This window comes from Neodiprion lecontei, chromosome 4 (genome assembly GCF_021901455.1).
Source record: "Neodiprion lecontei isolate iyNeoLeco1 chromosome 4, iyNeoLeco1.1, whole genome shotgun sequence".
In the NCBI taxonomy this organism is placed as follows: Eukaryota; Metazoa; Arthropoda; class Insecta; order Hymenoptera; family Diprionidae; genus Neodiprion; species Neodiprion lecontei.
Window position 1 is genome coordinate 24,368,592 of NC_060263.1, and position 19,398 is coordinate 24,387,989.

Below are 19,398 nucleotides of genomic sequence, written 5' to 3' on the forward strand. Positions count from 1 at the left end.
GAACAAGCTCGGAAGCGAACGTTTGTACGCGTGTTTTATACGTACAATGATTTTACCAAACGTCAAAGAACTGGCGAAATATCAACGGCTACGAAAGACTTGAATAAATATACGATTTCACAACTACCAATCAAATATGAGTAAGCGATTTACGTGAATTGTCTTCGGAAGATTGGAACTCGCGAAAAATAATTATTATTTCCAATAATCTTCGCATATAACGTAAAAATATCGCATGTAACGAAAAACAACATTTCGCCTGAATAACGTTATACACATTATTTCAATTATATACATAGTATAGTATAATTTGTCAAAAAAACAGTTTACGTAAGAACGAAATTCGATTGAATACAGTATTATGGAAAGAAATCTGTGATAAAACGAAATATTCAATAGACTGCAGAATGGAACTTAGAAAATGAACAACTGTAAATAGAAAAAAAATTGTTTTAACTTCTGTATAAGTATTCCTAAATGTTTGAAAGAATTGTTTTGCAATTCAAATCATACATAGATACACCGAGTTTATCCGAGATCGGTGCTGTAAGGAGACAATAATTATCCGCGCAGGGTGGATTCTAGGTAATTTTATGGCTGTTCAGCGCAGCACGTTATGGTGAGTTATGTGTTTTTGCGACCGGAACCATCCCACAGTCTCCTGCACCCGCATTTTCCCACCTCCAGGCAACTCACTTCCGTGCAGATAAGGAGCGTACACCAACCGCGATAGTGCAAGAAGGAAGGATCGCACCTCGTAAATGGTGCACTTAGCATGAACGTGCAATTTTACATCTATCGTACTCGTTGCTGCTCCATTTTCAAGAGAGTTGGTGAGTCAACGATCGAGAATTTTCTACTTGTTTTATTAGGAGACAGTCGTTCATAGAGTATTCATCAAATTATCGTATTCGGAAGGTACGAAGATTTCTTTGGAAAATACGAAAATGGAAAATCTTGGAGTTGTAAGCAGCAGCTTGGATCATATTATTTCTAATCACTTCAAAATCCTTAAAGGTCCAGTAGATTCTTTTGACATTACGCACACGGATGACTCATCTTGTTCAAAAAACCGTCTTCTACAAACATCATTTCAACCTAATTAAAACTGATTGACCTCAATTTTACGCCTTAATTTTTTAAAATATTCATCGTTATTTGCGAACCACTGTTATCGTCTTCACTTCGGCAACAAAAGAGGCCATGAGGACGTAGGAATTATTTACCAAATCGTAATCGTGTCTGACCCAAAGTACCGAGGAGATGTTATATACACATAAAGGTTTAAAGGTTGCCATCAAACGCGACCTTCACACCTAATCCGAATACCCGTAAAAAGTTCTTCTGCATCTGTCGTAATGGTGCCATAAGACTGGAGAAGAGCTTGAAGAATTTAGCTCCGCAAAGAATGATTCCTCTAAATTGGTTACAATCCGTTGGACACGAGACTCTGAACCTTGCTTTCATGTACTGCGATTAAAATTGGGTACCGTTAGATATTACGTAACTACGAAACTGACTTGCAATTAGGCAGGGCGCGTGCAAGATCGAAAAATGTAAAAATAGCGAAAAGAGTGTAACTCTCTCGTTACGTCGTGTCAAATATGCACGAACGCCATTCAAAAGGGGTTGAAGTTGATTCATATGTAAAATGTTACGAGAAAGTAATTAAAGCAGTTTCAACGAGGCTTCACTTCACTGGAATAAACTTCTGAAGGACCTTGTATACTCGTATCTATATATCCCAGGGGGGCAAACAGTCAGCAGTCGAGTTACGAGCCCAATTGGAATATTGAAACGAGAGTCGCCATCATTTTCAAAGAATCCACACTTCTTAGACCAGCATCGAGAAAGTATTATATGAGCATCGGCATTTCCTAATGCGATTACAAATTCTGACAGTGACGTCACTGGTTCACGTCTTCTATATCAAGTGGCGAGAAGGGTGTGGGATCTGTGCCGCGGAAGGCTGGCGTGCAGGCGATGGCGAAGTTTCAATTAAAAGTGGAAATGGATTTCTCAGACCGACTGTTTCAGCCCGATTCTAGTCACTCGATAGGAATACACTCTGCAGTTGAGTCAATACCTGCACCTCGGTAACTCGAACTTTCTGTGGCTCCCGCAAGAACAAATCCTGTTCAAAAGTTTAAAGTTCTTTCCAATTTCGCGTTGGCACGGCGCAGAGCGGTGAGGCGAATGTGAGCCATGAAGAACCGTAAAAGCTGCCGGAAAGTGAGACACGGAGACGATATTGAAAGCACAGCGTGAGTTTGCGCGTGCGTGTACGTGTTTGTTTCTCTTTGTGTTTTATACTTTCCTTCGCAGCTGTGCGCCGCGAATAATTTCTCGCGAGAATTTTACCACGGCTGCGTAAAGTCGGTGACCGGACCACCCCATGGATTACGGGGGCGATCGAGGAGACACCTAAACCTATGCAAATACCCAGCCGTGAAGCTTAGGCTCGCTGACTTCATTGCCGGAAAACCTGAATAGCTTTTGAATATGAATGGGCGATATCCCTGAAGTCTGAATTCGCCGGTTATATAAGCCCGAACAGGAAAATAATAGCTATAAGTACTTATGGTAAAAGATGAAGAATGAATAACAAAACCGCTGTAAACATTTTCGCTGTCTTTCATCTCTGTGCATTGTTGAAAGATATTGCTGCCACTAAGACCACCGTTATGTAAAAATATTCAGGCTCTGTAACGGTAACCGCGTTACGAAAGATCCGACATCTCATGGAATCGATGGGAAATACATCTGGGTTTAAAATTTTGTATAGGATTCCATGGCATTTCGGAATTTCTTTTATGGGTTCTCAGACACCTTCGCACGACGCAACGTATGACGATTCAATGAATTTATCTGAAAATTTTGGGATTCAATCACGGTTATGTTATAAGGATTCTTTGATACTGCGAGGATCTGAAGAAAAACGTACCTACGTCTTTTTGTAACCAAATGTTGATACCTTGAAACCAACACACGCACATGATTTAGCACCATCAAGCTGATACAGTGCATTACCATACACCGCCTTTCGACTATTATCACTAGATGCTACTGTTTATATATAGTATTATATGTACGAAACTCTGCCGCGATATTTCACTCAGTTACTTAACGTTATCCGTAGAGCAATCTCTTTCAGCACCGAGTCATAAATCACGAGCCGCGCGTTGAAAAGAGGTAGGTAAGTCGCAGGATGTGTGCCGCATGGTGCCGCGATGTAGCGCACGAGCTTTATACCCGCTTTGGTACACACGCATGTGTTTCAGGTGGGTCAAAGCCGAGGTGAGAGAACACGTGCGGTAGGTAGACGGTACACGTCCTGGAGCATTTTGTGTGAAGGTGAAAATAGGTAACTACGGTCGAATTTAGTCCGGAACTTACCGTAGACCAGGTACTGCCGTAACCGGCCTCTGGTCGGGACTTGTCGTCCACGTGACATGCGGAGTCGGACTTCCATGAGCGGAACAACTCAGCTGAGACCCGGTTGTGTTGGAGAATACCAGAGTGCTGGGTGGTTCTTGGATGAAAAATGGGCCCTGCTGACCGACCGCGAGCTCGAAGCTACATGCTGAAACAGACAATTACACGTTATGTAGATTTTATACATTTGGTAAACGAAGTCTAACCGTTCACTGATCAATGGAAGTATGATTAGCGATGAGCTGAAAATATGCGACGGTATATTTACCGCAGCTTGCTTGCGTATCGAATGCGAATGTGGTAGTCGACGAATAATGAAACTCGTACAATTTCAAGACGACCATCGAGCACCGTCGAATATGTCGTTTTCGATAATCAATAGTTGAGTTTGATCAATGGACAGGAGACCGAAGGGCTGTCACAACCCTTGGTAAAAGATACAAGCGCACCGATAGTTGACACGTGGTCGAAGAATGTTTCGAGACGTTGGTTTTCGATCAGACGTAATTAGCTGGTGCAATATCGTATCGGCAATAAGTCGGCGGTCTGCTACCAAGAAGCATCGTTGCCTCACGCGAAACGGGGAGCTGCGTTGATACCGACGGGTTGCCTTGTCAAACGAAGCGAGAGACGGCGACGGTATCTCGGCTCGTTAAATACTTACGACTTCATCCAAGGCTCCGTGTCCTGGCCCTTAGGGTCGCGCCTCTGGAAGCGAAGGAAACCACCATCCCCTCAAATCACCGCGCCCTCGGGAAGCCCACAGCTGACAATGAGACGTCACGCTAATCGGCGGGAACGGAGGGAGGCCAGAGGCACTCTGGTCCTCTAAAAGTTCAATTTCTGCCTCCATATATTTCCCGGGGCAGCGGAGAACCGCCCACCTGGAGATAAAAGAACTGGGAAAATTTCATCTTCCCTTCCCGCGCTACGCGGCCACCGGGAAATGATCTTAAGCTCGGACGGTTGGGACTTGCATGAAGTATTGGACGAGCGGTTTATTCTGCGGTTTGGCTGCCCCGTTTTAGCTGCTTCGGAGTACCGCCATGACGGTTTCGCCTGTAAGTCCACGATGAGGCGTGGAACCCCAAGGTATACTCGTAATATTGCGCAACGAGGCGGGCCCTTACTTTTCCATTTGCGGAACGGTTATTCTTACGGTCTTTGTGATATTTCTCTCCCGAGTGCCTTTGTGTATTCGTGTAAAAGAGATGTTACCTAGACAAGTGGGTCGAAACCGTCCCTTTGCTCGACTTCGGATTATCAAACGCACCATTGGCAGTGCCTTCACCGAATGGATTATTATCAGCTATTATGTCTGGAATAGACTAAACTGGGACTATTTGAGATATTAAAAGATTATTTAAAACCGTGCAACCTACCATGAATTACAATTTTTCGTAAGTATGAAAGTTTGTTTTTTTTTAATTTGAAAAAGTAGCCTCAATTTCGAGAATCAAATTTTTTTCCAAGTACTGTCACTGTGCCAACTTAGCCCAAACTGCAGATTTCTTCATGTTTTATTCCCTCATTATTCTCCTTGTTGGGATTTTGTTTTAATTGAATGAATTTCAAATCAGAACGGATCCTTTAAATGAATAGGCAAGTGTCAGCGTGACCCATTTCCCATTTCATCATAACACATATATGGTTACCTAGAAGTTCTTGGACCACGCTGTTGTTTTTCAGCAGTGAGCCGATATTTACTACGAAACGGTAAATTTACTTTCAATCCTCGAAGACGCGTAATAGCACGTTTAGTTTACATTCTTTTATTATAAACAATAAAACGGATCGTGACAGATACTCCGCAGTTACCTTCCATATCATCTTAAATGATCTTCATTCGGTGGCAAAGGAGGCGGTGAAACACTACAGTTACCAACTACCCCTAGTTTTTTCTAGTCCATAGAGAGAAGCAGAGATAGTTTCGCACAGTTGTCGAAGATTCTTTACAGCTTTTTGCACCCCAGGGTGCACGATCAGGGTTTTTTTTCCTCAAACACTGCCTCAATTTCTTTAGTCGACCTACATGAGGTTTAACCTATTACCTTGAGAAACTTTGTTTTTTTCTTTTTTCACTTGCATTATTTCTGAACGACATGGTATTGTGCTCAATATATTGCCACACTATTGCCCGAAAATCGCTTGACTATGGAATGACACGCAGTATGACTAGAATAATCTGGAACAACTGTGAACAGTTTAAATTCTCTAAAGCAACTTGCTAGCAACCAAATTGAGAGTAAAAACTCATTTTCGATTTTTCTGACGAAAATTTCGAGACGAATTTTATGTCCATCTGAAACAACGTCAAGAAGTATCGAAACAAGTTGGAACAATTTTGAGAAAGTTTTCTTTCCTTATTTGGGGAGGCTAACTTCACGTAAGTCCTTACGTATCGTCAATCATACTTCACCTATATTTATATTGTTGCAGTGCAGACAGAGAATAAAAAGAAAATGATGTAGCCAATTTTGGGGAAAAAAATAGAAATCTATTAGAACCCGTTTTCCGCTCAGTCCTGCAATTACCGCGACCTTAACGACCCGGCTAGTAAAATTTATTGGCCAGACCGTCGATGTTGCTGCAATCGTTGTTGGTTTCATTGCGAAACACATGCTATCCATAAATCTACTTTTGGAAATTGGCAATCCACGTTAAATAGTTCTTGGCGAACTTGTACAAACGTAAATAACGTTAAGCTCTACCGAGAAACGGACTCTCTCTTTCTCTCCTTCTGTGATCTTGTGGGTTGCATCGCAAGGTATTCATCAGACTGATCGACTAGAACCAAGGCTAAAATAATTCAGTGCTCGAATTATTTATTAGGCCTTCCTTCGAATTTAATTCGATAATAGAGTCGAGGCGTGCTGCTTCGAAATGCGAAGTCGTATATTGGCGATCGATAGCAAACCGTAGACTTGTTGTATTTCAAAGTATCTAAAGTTTATGACTGGCTTCAGACATGCCTCACTCATTCCTGCGTATAGTAAAAAGGGAAACGACACGAAGAAATGCCTGGTTTTAAATAATACATCGCGTGAGATATGATGATACGGACGAATTGGAAAAAATACGATTATTCTTGCAGAGTCAAAGTCTCGCTAGAAGTCAATATAAAATCCAGTCTTTTTGAAACTTATTTCAAATTCATATCAGGTATCAGCGATTTGGTTATTGCGATGAAATTGTCTGTTTAAAAGATTACCTATCATCGATTGCTGACGATTAATAAACTGCAGAACGGATTTTAAAAAGCTTACACCTCGTGAATAAATTGTTCGCCAATTTAATCTCGATTGCAATTCATCATTCTATTTGCCAGAATAACACAAACGGTTTATAATATATCTGAAGAATGGTAATAACAGACTTCAGAGAGTTTGTAAATCGAGGTACTCGCCACGATTCTTTCTGCGTATACTTTTGCGATTCAAATACGATACCATGCGGTGCAGTATACAATAAATTAATGTTCAAACAATTCTGAAATGTATGTGATTTCGGAAAGTGGTAAGTGGGTATGGCTTATCGGTGCTTTACTTGCTGACTCGCTGCATTATATCGCATTACGTGCATAGAATTGACGGCTGACGATGAATAAATGTTCTCAATGGAATGATGTTATATTATGAAACAAATTGGAACAGCTGTGCAGTTTAATTGACTGTACCGTGGAATGACGCATCATTTAGTAGTCGATCATTCAGTAAACCACGTGCTGTCAACGTGAAAAAGTTTACACTTCGCAAAAGTTCCAACCAACTTTATATAATCCGACAAGCATTTCAATTCACGTCCATGTCAGTACCAGAAGACATCCTGATTCGATTATGTGATTTTATATAGCAACACCGACTGCTTATGTAGGTAGCTACGGAGGGAACGATCAGAATTTAATTTCCCTCGAAATTCGAAAGCAATAAGAAGCCGGAGAAGAGGCGGAATAAGATGAGAAAAGAAGACGCCGCGCCGGGTGATTGGGCGACTGAAATAGGCTTGGAGGTCGAGATGAGGAAATGGAAACGAATTCGGATAAAGTGGAGCTGAACGTATAAAACGAACGAGATGCGAATCGAACACCGTAAAAATGAGGCCTGGTTTGTCCAGCACGTGTTGTCTGCCGCGATACCTAAAGTCAGACAATGATGATGAACCTGAATCCCAATTTACTCAGGGGAATCATAGCTGAATGGAGAAAGAGCAAATAGAAATACCTCCAAAATCCTTCAACCTGAATCGAGATATTACATCCCATTACTTTTTCATTTCTGGAAATTGGTACTAATTTCGGGACACACTGAGAGTGAAATTTCGATGAAGCGATGTGCAAGGTTTCCAAGGATATTATATGAATTCAATGTTTATAAGATCAAATAAGTTCACGAATGGACTGATGAATCAATATTACTATTTTCTTACTGAAAACCCTACAGCTTCATTTATAGAAAACGATACTTTCTTGCACAATTTAATTAAATCAGGAACATAATTATGTGACGTTGAGTGTTTGAAATTACGTTTCTAAAAATACAGAACTTCATGTGAACTCAAATTATACATTTCCCCGGAGTTTCAATGTCTGAAATTTATGAACGTCGAGATTACTGCGCTGGCACGTATTACACGTACCTGATCTCGAAAGGCCAACTGGCCACCTGCAAAATTGAGTACTTTAGCTATAGGTGAACAAGCAAAGGGCAAAGTTCATCAGGACGCGTGGAAGTGTCTGTAAATAATGAACCCAGTCGAGTTTCTTCAATAACGATAGCATTTCAAAAGTTTCGGGAAACCTTATTTTCTTAGGTCGTACGGGCTTGATCGTCGGTTCTTGAATGTAAATACAAATACAATATGAACTCCCCGTAACTTCCTGAGGCGGCGTGACTGAGCGCTTGGTTTCGGTCGAAAATCGATTTTTCCAGTTTCATCGAAACTTTACGTTTTCGAACCTCTAGAATCCGAAAAACAGGTTTTTAGAAAAATGTTGGTTTGTTCCGATAAACTCCCGTGGTGATCTCAGGACCGGCTCGATGAAAAAATCTAAAGCTTACAAAATTTTACAACGAAATGATGGACATGAAATATCGTCATATTGCGTTCAGTTTGAACTTACGGTTCTACCGGAAATAAATCGATTTTCAATGTTTAACCGACAAACATATACTTTTACCTCCTTGTTACTTTTTCTGAATAACCGATTATGTTTTTCCCAGTTTATACATGTATATTTTTTTTTTAAATAGCATATACTTTGCAGTTGTCTAGAATTTTCCTTTTCTAATTTTGCTTTCAAAACTTTTTCATTTGGCTACCAAGTTCTACGAGTTTCATACATTTCACTCGGCCATTTTCGAGATCATTGCTGAAGTTTATCGGACAGACCGATAGATTCTTCCCGTTTCATGGTGATGAAAAGTATCGCGAAAAAACAGTTTTTTCGACTTGTTTCCTATACAAATAACACGTAAAAAAAGCTTATCTCAGTTTCGTCACGGGATTTTTCAAAATAATTATGAATTTAATCTTCAATGGATGTGATTGTATGTATCCAAAAATTAATATGGCTTCTTTATTACATTGGGCCAACCAGAGGCCAGGTATTAATAAAATCGGGACTTTTCACATCTTTCATTCAAATGGCGGACTGAAACCGACTTTCCAAGGCACACGCGATCAAATATGTTATTATCTATATAAAAACACAACCTGCAGTCCCACTGTCAAAGCGAACTGCATGATTATTTTGCATAATTCCGCGACGAAACTGGACTGAGTGTAATTTTTTCATACCAAATGTGAATAAGTAAAATTCACCTCTTAGACTCGATCTAAAAATTCATACTTCAAGAAGATTCTTAATCAGGCAAAATATAACGCTTAGACTTCGATCCGCAAGAAAATGTTTTTTTCAAACAGTCCTAATCCGAAACAGTCTTGTGCTTGATGGTCTGGCAGAAAACCGTGAAGATTTTGCTGCCGGGAAGAAAATCGAATCTGACTCGGACTCCGAAACCTACAGCGGCGGCAGCCTACTTTTCGACCCTTTCATTTTCCGCGTTCCATTCGATTCATCGCCGTCGGGAGGAAAAATACAGCGGCCAGGCGGCTATCGCTGATCGCTAACAAGCACCTCCGACTTTCGACCTGATTGGACACTTTCAGGAAAAGACGAGCCCGCTTATTAGCCCTTTTCTGTCGAACTCGATGTATGGATTGGTCACCTCCTCTCCCCCTAAACACGCGCTGCTCTCACACAACTTGCACTTCGAAAATTGCTTCTCGTTATCGCCAACCGAATCTCTGGAGGCCTTATTCCGAAATCGTATTACTTTGCTACAGTGAAAGGGCTACTCAAGTTATGGAGGTCAATTTTTTTGGGTTGGATAGTATCTTCACACGGTTATGGCATCTTTTAGACAGAGTTAACAAGAGAAACTCGGCATTAATTCTTTGATATTTCAAAGATAGAACCGACCCATGATCATTATGTTTTTAGAATACCAAAATAGTTTTTCCGACACGCGAACGAACGTTTTTTTTTTTTTTTTAAATAATTACCAACTTGAACTCTTCACCCTATAATTCTTTTATTATCTTTGATTTCAGCAATTATTTCATCCTATGGACAAATTTCTCTCAGTCTATATACTGATGGTTCAATTTTGCACACGTTTTGTGTCTTGTTTGTTTCGTTTTTCGACGATTGAGGTTGTGTCGTACAGGAAATGAGCGTAAAACTATTAGCCGCCCCAAAGACGTCGAGCTTTGTCATTATCACCACCGTTTCATCGCGGCAACTGATAAAATATCAGAATAAGCCCCTGAGAGAAAATGTCCGCCTTCCAGTATGTTCGAAAATGAAAAAAAAAAAGACAAACGTCGAAATGTGATTGTAGGTACTCATTTTTTAATCCGCTCGATCTGGAACGGAAAAATACAGTTACCATTATTTCTAACCAACATTGACTCACGGATAATTCGAAAAGTTTTTAACCAGAGGAGACTCAAGTGTAATTAGTTTCTTCTCTCTTGGGAACTAAATGCGCGAAGTTGAGAATATCCCGATATTTTCAAATCCCGCAAGCAGAGGTGCTAGAATGGTCTAATCAAACATCGTGAGATAATTTTATCGCACAATGTTGGGAATAGCAACAAAAATACAAATAATTTTTTCAATAAATGTTATCATTACATTATCACGGAATATTGATTGATCGAAATATCTGCTTCACTTTTTTATACCCGTTTTATTCAATTATAAACAACATTGGAAAAACGCAGCCGAGGAACTGAAAATTTTTATAGGTCGTTGAGTCAGAATTTGACGATCGCAACTACGGATTAATAATGTATCGAACTAAAAATGAAGGAAATTGGCGAACTTTGTTAAAACCTTAAAGTTTACGCATAATCGCCAAATTCCAAGCACATTTCTCGAATTCTAAATGTCGTGAACCGGAGTAAACAAAAAGTTTGGCCTAGCAGGTATTGTCCATCTTTCAAATCTCGTCAAATTCGAGTATAGTATTTGAATTTGCACTGACTTGAAAAACTTCGATATCGAGATTATCCGATAAATTGGATAGCCCTTTTTCCGCGGAAAGATTTGACGTAAAAAGTTTTTTCAAGTAATCAGGGCTGAAGTTAAGTGAGTAAATACCCATTTATCTTGGTGCTTCATATTATAAAAATGCTAAATAACTTGCAGGTACCAAACCAAGTTTTACAGTAGTGGTGTGAAAATGGTTAGCGTAGAGAAAAAAAATGTGATTATTACCGCATGAAAGACTGTGCGGATATATTTCTGCTCAATAAAACTCGAGGTAGCTAATTGCGCGTATATCGTAGTAACCAAATCATTCAAAAAGCTATTCGAGAAATTTCATCACGGCTATTAAGTTTACTTTCAAGGTTCAACTGCGTCCTGACACATAACCGTGATTCACATTCGACCAAAAATTTCACTCGCGCATTCTTGGGTTGGCTATTCATCGACCTCTTCGCATTGTTCCACTTCCCGGAGAAATTGCCCAGTATGGTTACTGAAAAACTGAAGAAGTATAGAATTAACTAGAAACAAAATTAATAAAAATAATGAAACTTTCGAGATATTTTTGCAGCTTGTCTTGCTGGATTTTCCGAAATGCGACAATTATAAAACGGAGATGTTTCGACGGTTTAAATTTTACTAATTATTATCGCTGTGACGGGTGTGAAGTGAGCTTTTCACTAATTTTGAATGAAATTTTTGAGACTTTGACTTCCTAGCGTATGACTGCGAAATTTTTTGAACTGGAGAAGGAAAATCAAGGCTCAGTTTTCGGCACGTCCGCTAACTCTGCACTGATTTCAGAATAAATTGAAACAAAACAACTTCATCGCGACCACTGCACGATAACTCCAAATCATTTGGTACGTCTAGCACGAATTCGGTGCAGAATTGCGGCATAGTCATATATATATATATACATATGACACGTATTCGAGACGATAATTCATTTTTATTTGGGCCAGTGATTGGCTGCGTGGAAATCCTGTGGCTTAGTCTCTCCCGTCCATATCCCTTCGTTTGCGACGAATTATTCTCCAATTTTATCTTCTGTCATTGCACACCTCCATCAGAGAAACCCCCAATTAATTTCGAACGCGACTCACATGCATAATGTCGTCCTTCATTGTCGCCAATAGCCTGAGTTATTCGAAGTAACTTTGAATGGGATGGGAATTTGTCAGCTCGAAAATGTGCCGACACAAAAACATGGCTGAAAAAAGGGTTTAAAAAGTGTAATTAAACTTTGTCGCAGGTTGAATGCGATTTCAAATAATGTCTGTGTGATTTAGAAAAAAATTCTCAACCACTGAACTTCAACTGTAAAAACCTTGTCGTTAACAACGTTCAAAAGATCACATTACTGAACTATTTTCTTCGCCGAAAAATCTATAGCGCTCATCCGACTTTCATGCATAATGGCTTTTTTTTATTTCCAAATGAGTATACTACAAATTGTCTAAGATAGATTTGTTTTTGAAAAAAGCTCGATGCTTAATATTGACATGATTTACAAATGATAATCGCACTATTTAGCTACGAATACATTATTTTTATACCCAAAATCAAAGTTAGATAATCTGCGGAGAATTCAATGAGGTGATCGGTCGCAAAATTCAATAGATTAGCTTAGCAAAGAATTTTTGAGCCTCTAGTGTCATCTCATTTTTTTTTCGATTAGTTTAACCCCAATATAAAATCACCGACTAAATATCGATCAATGGAGAAAATTAGATTTCAATATATTGCGTCAGTAAACGACGCGAAAATTTGTACGTATGCGATTATGCGCAATACGCACAAGAAGTACGGTTAAAATTTATTTCGTGATTATCTGAAAGCTTTCAATCAAAACTTTGCACTCCGCAGCTTCGGCAGAATCGAATCGAACAGTCGGTCTGACGGTGCAGACGCGGAAAACCGCGGAAAATATATAAACCAATACGTAGTCAGAGAGAGAGAGAGAGAAGAAGAGAGAGAAAACGAGAGAGAGAGAGAGACGGGTGCTGCAGCAGTCGCGGAAGTTGAAAAACTAATCAAAGGTTCGTTATTTGCTATTTGGGAAGCTTGTTTATACTGGAAAAGTATTGGCCTCTCCGTGTTTGTTAATCACCATGGCAAACACCCGAGTTCCCGACCGCATGCTCGCAATAATATCGCCTTCACTGCTGCAGAGTACAGTCTTCATTTTACCTCTACGAAAGGTTCAAGCTACACCTGCGTAAAGCGCGTTAACTCTCACAGGAAAAATAATAACAGGATAATTGTACCCAAAAAATCATCATTTTCACAGCTGCAGAAAAAATTTATCACGATTCATGCGAGAACGTGTGCCGTTTCGCAAATTTATCTCACTGATTTGTATTATTATTCTTAAAGAGTTAATATTGTTGCAAAATTATTTAAATTACGGATAAATTATTTCCTTGTATCAATATGGAATTTTGATTTTTTTAAAAATTTTATCAGAATAAATTACTTTATGATTAAGAAATTTGTTTTTGTGGGTGAGTTCTTTTTCACTTGAGTTATTGAAATTTCGTTTCAAGTACTAGATAATTGTGTGAATATTCGTGTAATAGGTGGTGAATTACATCCCTTCTTTTTAGTCGTTAACGCACCAGCCATTGGACTGAATTGCAGAACAGAAAAGGGGTTTTAAATTACCGTGAAAAACGTACCGCGCCTCAAGCTACCTCGATGTTCCATGAACTCGACATTCCGTCACGTGCGTATGGCATATTCCGTTTCCCGTTTAAAAATAAAATGATAAGAATATCCTTGAATGAGCTGTATTTTCTCGTCAAGTGGAAAAACACTGGGGGGAATTAAACAGCCGTGAGAGCTGATTGGAATTAAAGTAGTTTAGAATTAGTGGTTCGTGTTTTTATTTATTTATTTTTTTTCTAATTTTACCTTCGCAACTTTTTTATTTCGCAGTCAAGCCCTATCAATTTCAGAGTTTTCACTCGGCCGTTTTCGCAAAAGTTTGTAGAAAAGACCAACAGACTCTTCCATTTTCATGGTGACGAAGAGTATCGCGAAAAAACAATTTTTCCGGCTCGTTTTTTTTTTTTTTTTCTTTATACGTATTATAGATTTTATTTGTCACGGGTGTCGTCACATTGAGTACTTTTTTTAGTTCCAGCTGACAACTATTTGACGAATTGCCAGATCGTTCTTCCTCAAACTGTACCAACTGGCATTGATATAAAAAAAATAAAAAAAAAAAAAAGGAGTAAAATAAGAAATCCATCTAAACTTCTCTGTAGCCGCATTTCGTACGTGATTTTTCTCGGTGCGCGGATATTGAGTTTCAGCGAGTGAACCTCTTCAATCTCGGTCGGGAAGAATTTCCAACCTGGACTGTCCCTGCAGCTTATACGCCACAATAGCGTTACTGCACTCCAATTCTGCCAATCAATTATTGGTCGGGAATCCAGGGAGGATCGCCCCTGCATCCGCTTCGGCTCTGCCAACGTTATACTGTAGCATGGACCATTTCGTCCGTCTGGCTATCCGGGGAGATTCTGCCGGAAATTAGGAACTGCGTAATTTATCGGTTCGCAAATATACAGACCGTATCCATCCAGCCATGCACTCACGGCGAACACAGGATGAGGCTGCGGATGGAGTTTGAATCGTTTCGAACTGTAACGCGCGGATTTCGTTTGCCGAAAGTATCCTCGAGAGCAATTTCTGTTTATGGCTATTATGTTTATTACGCAGTCCTCGACTATTTTCATTTCTTGCCATGAGCAAAAAACAGTTCTCGACGAAAAATGAAAATTAGTTTTCCAATTCTGACTAGTGAATTTCGTACGTTTTAATATTCGTTTTTATTACAATGATTCGTATTATATTTTCTTGTAACTATTGCGATAATTTAATATCGGTGTCGCAATTCATTGGTTTTAAGGCCTCGTTTAGATGAAAATAGCGTAGTAAAGTTAGCAGATTTAATGTAGCAATAAATTAAAAATGAACTTAATATTGATAATTGTATTATCACACTGAACAATTACTTCTGCCACATTTTTGTTGAGTGGGAATTATATTTAAACCGATGTCGCATTGATACACAATTTATTAAAATTTTCCAGCAACTGTAACAACAAGAAATGAATTGTTTCTCAACGTGTAAAGAAAATGAAGAAAATTTGGTTGAAAATACAACAGATGAGAGAAATTGTTTTTTCATCCTCAGGGCTCGGTCCATCGGTCTGAAACATTTTCAAGGAACGCTAACGACTTTCGAGTGACAGTAGGCACAAGGCATCGCGAATAACCGCATCTGGTTTTCACTGAGGTTTTTATATGAATATATTTCTTAACTCAGACGTTTCTATTTGTGAATTTAATTTCTTAGAGCGACGGCGCTCTGAATGGGGCTTAATTTTTCTCAGTCGGGGTCTCACTACAGGAAAGACGTGTAGGAGACCTTTTCACTAATGCCTCATGCGCCCCACGTTAGCGGAAAAATAAACAGCGATGCTCAACTTCGTGGTAGCCTTGAGAATGACGTAAGATTCGTAAGAATAATTCATCGCACTTGAATAATCGAGTTTTTTTTTCCAATACATTTACCAAAATGTTTCGTTCGGAAGAAATATTTTTATGTGAAAAAAAAACTTGGTCGTAGTACAAAAAAATCGCTGAAATTAGAAGTTTTTCTATTTGAACTAGTCAATAAATCTCGAAGGACGAAATTTTTCATTAAATTGACTTTCGAAGCTTGTAACCTTCGAACTATTTGGGTTACCGATTCTGCTTACAGGACCCTTTTGCAGAGTATCTAATTCTGTAAAATATATTGCTTCGAAGATCAAGACCGTACTATAAAATGCGACTGAATGGTAGCTGTTTAATAAACGTGACATCTTAATGTCAAAACCGTAAGTTGTTCACCCAATTTTAATTAGTGATAGGCGTAAAACGCATTTCTTTTGTATAAAACAAAACTCTCTCGTCATCACCCAATGATAATGGAATTTTTCCTCACATCTTCAGTTAGTTACAAAAACGCTGGATGATAAAATCATCAACGAAACTTCATTCAACGAAATATTTCGTTCATTCCTATATTTAATTTATTTAACATTTGCCACATTAATTGCTATACTTGTTGGTAGCGGTTACAGTTACTGTTTGAACCAAAGCTTTCATTTAATATGCGCAAGCAATAGTCAAAGCATTTGATTCGTGTGATTTTCGTGGAATTTTGATTTCTCAGTGATTGTAAAAATTCTTTGGAATTGTAAAAATGCCACAACTATGGTAGACACTGTGAATCCTTACAGCTGACAATGAACTGTATGATAAAACAATCGAACGACCCTCATAGACTATCGTGTAGAACAATATCGTACAAGAATCGGTAGAAAATATCAACGAATGACGAGGGAGGAGAAAACAAGAAGAAGAATAAAGATGAGGATACAGGATAATGGAAAGACCTGCAACGCTATCCTGCAATGCTATGCTTCAGGCCCTCCGTTATATCTCATCGTCAGTCGTGCACTTTGTCGTCCGTTTGATACGCTTTGAAATACTACAATAAGAGGTAAAAACAACAGTACTCGGGGCCCTTCAAACGCTTTGTATGCGCGTTACATGCATGCATGGCATACGTATCACACGACTCTACACATGCACGATCGTAGGTTTGTAACTATAATAGGCGTAGGGAACGCAGGTTCACCGGTGGCCGGAGTTACATTCTCCAAATGCGTGTCGAGAGTGTAGGAACAGGGCTCGGTGCACGGGCATGCATGAACATTTGCACGTATTGTTCATGCGAAATATATGCATCCATACTTCCTATGTAAATCCCTTTTCATGCGAGATGTTCTCTCATCCGTGACGTGAGGATACCTTCACAGACTCGTTTCGTTGGAACAGATAACGAAAATAATAAGCGTACCTTTTTGCTCTACTTCGAATTCCTGACGAATTTTAAAGTTTTTAACTCAAGTCTGAAAGTTTTACCTCGTCTAATTACCTCTTTCTCATTCAAATAACGCGTGGAAAAAGTTATACTTGTTTTAGTCTTCTGCAAGAAATTTGCCAAGATAATGGTGTGGTATTTTTTGTACTGCAAAAAGTAGTTTTCAGACCTTGTTCTGGCATTAGAAAAAAAATAAATTAATAATCAAAAATGTCACCTTCGTTCTGACTAATAATGGATCATTACGATTTGAGTCGTCTCAGCAGCTTTTTGTAGGATTCTTTTGAGTTTCGATTTCTCATTGAAAAACCTAACGATGAATGGATTTGACTCGATGCCCGGATAAAAATTTTATAAGGTATTAAATCAGGCCTTCAAGAGTAATGTTGAATTTGGAGGAATATGAAAATGAAATTAAATAAAATGTTTTTATGGGTTTTTACGTTCAATGTTGTTTTTTTGTGCAAATATGACGAATAAGAGTCCCCTTTGCTTAAGGAGTGGAATCTCTAAACTACAAAGAAAATAACACGATTTTATCTGCTGGGTTTTTATTGATTAACAGAATAGCTCGTGCCAAAAATTCACCTCTGGCGAAATCAATGGTGAACTCATTTACAAACAGTGTGAATTATCATTGACAAAGCTGAATCGAAAATATACGTTACTGCTGCAAAATCTGTTCGATTACCGGTCGACTTCAACGTTCATTTTACTCATTGGATCGTATAATAATCATTCGCTGTTCAAATATAAATGAGCATAGAATACACATGCGGTGTCTATATTTACCCGGGTTAAAGGACTATCGAGAATTAGGTAATCAACCGGGTCATTCGGCTGCAACAGTCAGCAAAATTCGTGAATTACGAAGTGTTACAAATGTTGGTGTTCTTTCCTTGTTTCTTCCAGTGCGAGAAATTAAGCAGAGAAAATGATAGAAAACCCGATTTTTGAGCGTGTTTTTTGTAGTCATGAAGTCGAAGAACTTGTTAGTTTTTTCCACGATTTTCACGATGTGAGTTTAAATGTAAACATTGATTCTTGTCAGACCAAAAATCTTCAAAGTCTTGAACTAATTAGATGAGAAAATATCTTCATCGTGGGACCGATTTTAAAATAATCGAGTAAAAAAATTAAGGTTCGAAATTTTTATTCATGAATCTCTGAAAATGTGGAGGCACGAAGACGTTTCTATGTTTATTACAAACGCCTGGGAAAGTGAAAAATATGTTGATCAAGTTGTGAATAATAAAGTCGAAATTTGTTTGCAAATTGGTACAGAATGCCTCATGAATAATATATCTGTAAAATTGTGCGAATTCACGTTTGCAAGGTTATCGAGAATACAGTCCAACCTGGAAATTGTGTTTTCATATAGTTAGTAAATACTCTAGTTTATAAGCATACAATTAAGAAATTACATTGCAAAATGTGGCTAACTTATTATTGTCGAATTATCATGCGTTCATTTTTTTCCCGTCCCTCATACTACTAATACTAATTGGACGGTTTTCGACTTGTTTCGTAACTTGCAACGTCAATCAAATCCAGGTTCATCGAATAATATTACTTTTCTTTAGAAAACAATTTCTACCTTATTCGAAAATTTGGAAAATAACCGTGATAAAAGGCGTGTTACGCATTAGCCAACGGCGTTGAACTAAGACGTGAAGTCGGGGTGCGTGTGGGGAGCTTTAAAGCTCTTGAAAAAGGCCGCGAGGGAGGCCTTAAAGCAGAAATTACATTCAGCGTCATAGCTCCAAGTTAACTGCGAATCCAAACGTCAAGGGTCAAATTTTGATTGGGAATTATGAGCTCATATGGGACGTAGCTCGTACTTTTTTGCCGTTTGTCGTGTCATTTTATTCACCGACGACGGCTGATTTCTTTTCAAGACTCGCAAAGAGCCAGTCATGACTGAATTTTGAATAAAAAAATTTTTGCCATACATTTAGGCCATGATAAAAAGACCCGTGTTTCGGTGTTTTTTCAAATGTGCATTTTCTGTGAAAAAAAAAAAAAATAATTAAAAACTTGTATTTCAAACGAGAAATTCCACCCTCTTACAGACAGGAGTTAAAATTGAGGTAATAAAGCGAATAATTAGGGAATTGTTTTTGATTTGTTTGGAAACAATTTTGGGGGTGAATGATAAAAATTCGTCCGAGCCCTAAATAAGGACCACCCTATTGTAGAGTCATATATTCTTCAATATCCGGGCTTACTTTGGGTGTTGAATTTTTGTAAAAATATGAGGCAGTTGAGAAAAAATGATACGCAACGTTTTGAGATCATTCTTATGAAATTAGAACGTTTTTTTACAGAGAATCCGCACTTTCGGTATTTATCTTGTTGCCAAAAAGTGCCCATTCACTGAAACGCCGAAACGCGGGTCTCTTTATTTTGTTTCAAATGTGTATAAACAAAATTTCGTTGAAGCCGGTCAATCGTGTTTCGC

The 19,398-nt window shown here is 38.7% G+C and overlaps 1 protein-coding gene across 1 annotated transcript in view; it reads right to left on the bottom strand.

Moving 5' to 3' along the window:
* LOC107220928 (Down syndrome cell adhesion molecule-like protein Dscam2) overlaps window positions 1–19,398 on the bottom strand; it is a 182,430-nt gene that overhangs the window by 73,763 nt on the left and 89,269 nt on the right. The window contains exon 4 of the mRNA XM_046736696.1: window positions 3,397–3,583. Coding sequence (XP_046592652.1) covers window positions 3,397–3,583 — 187 coding nt within the window. The remainder of the gene's footprint in view (window positions 1–3,396; window positions 3,584–19,398) is intronic.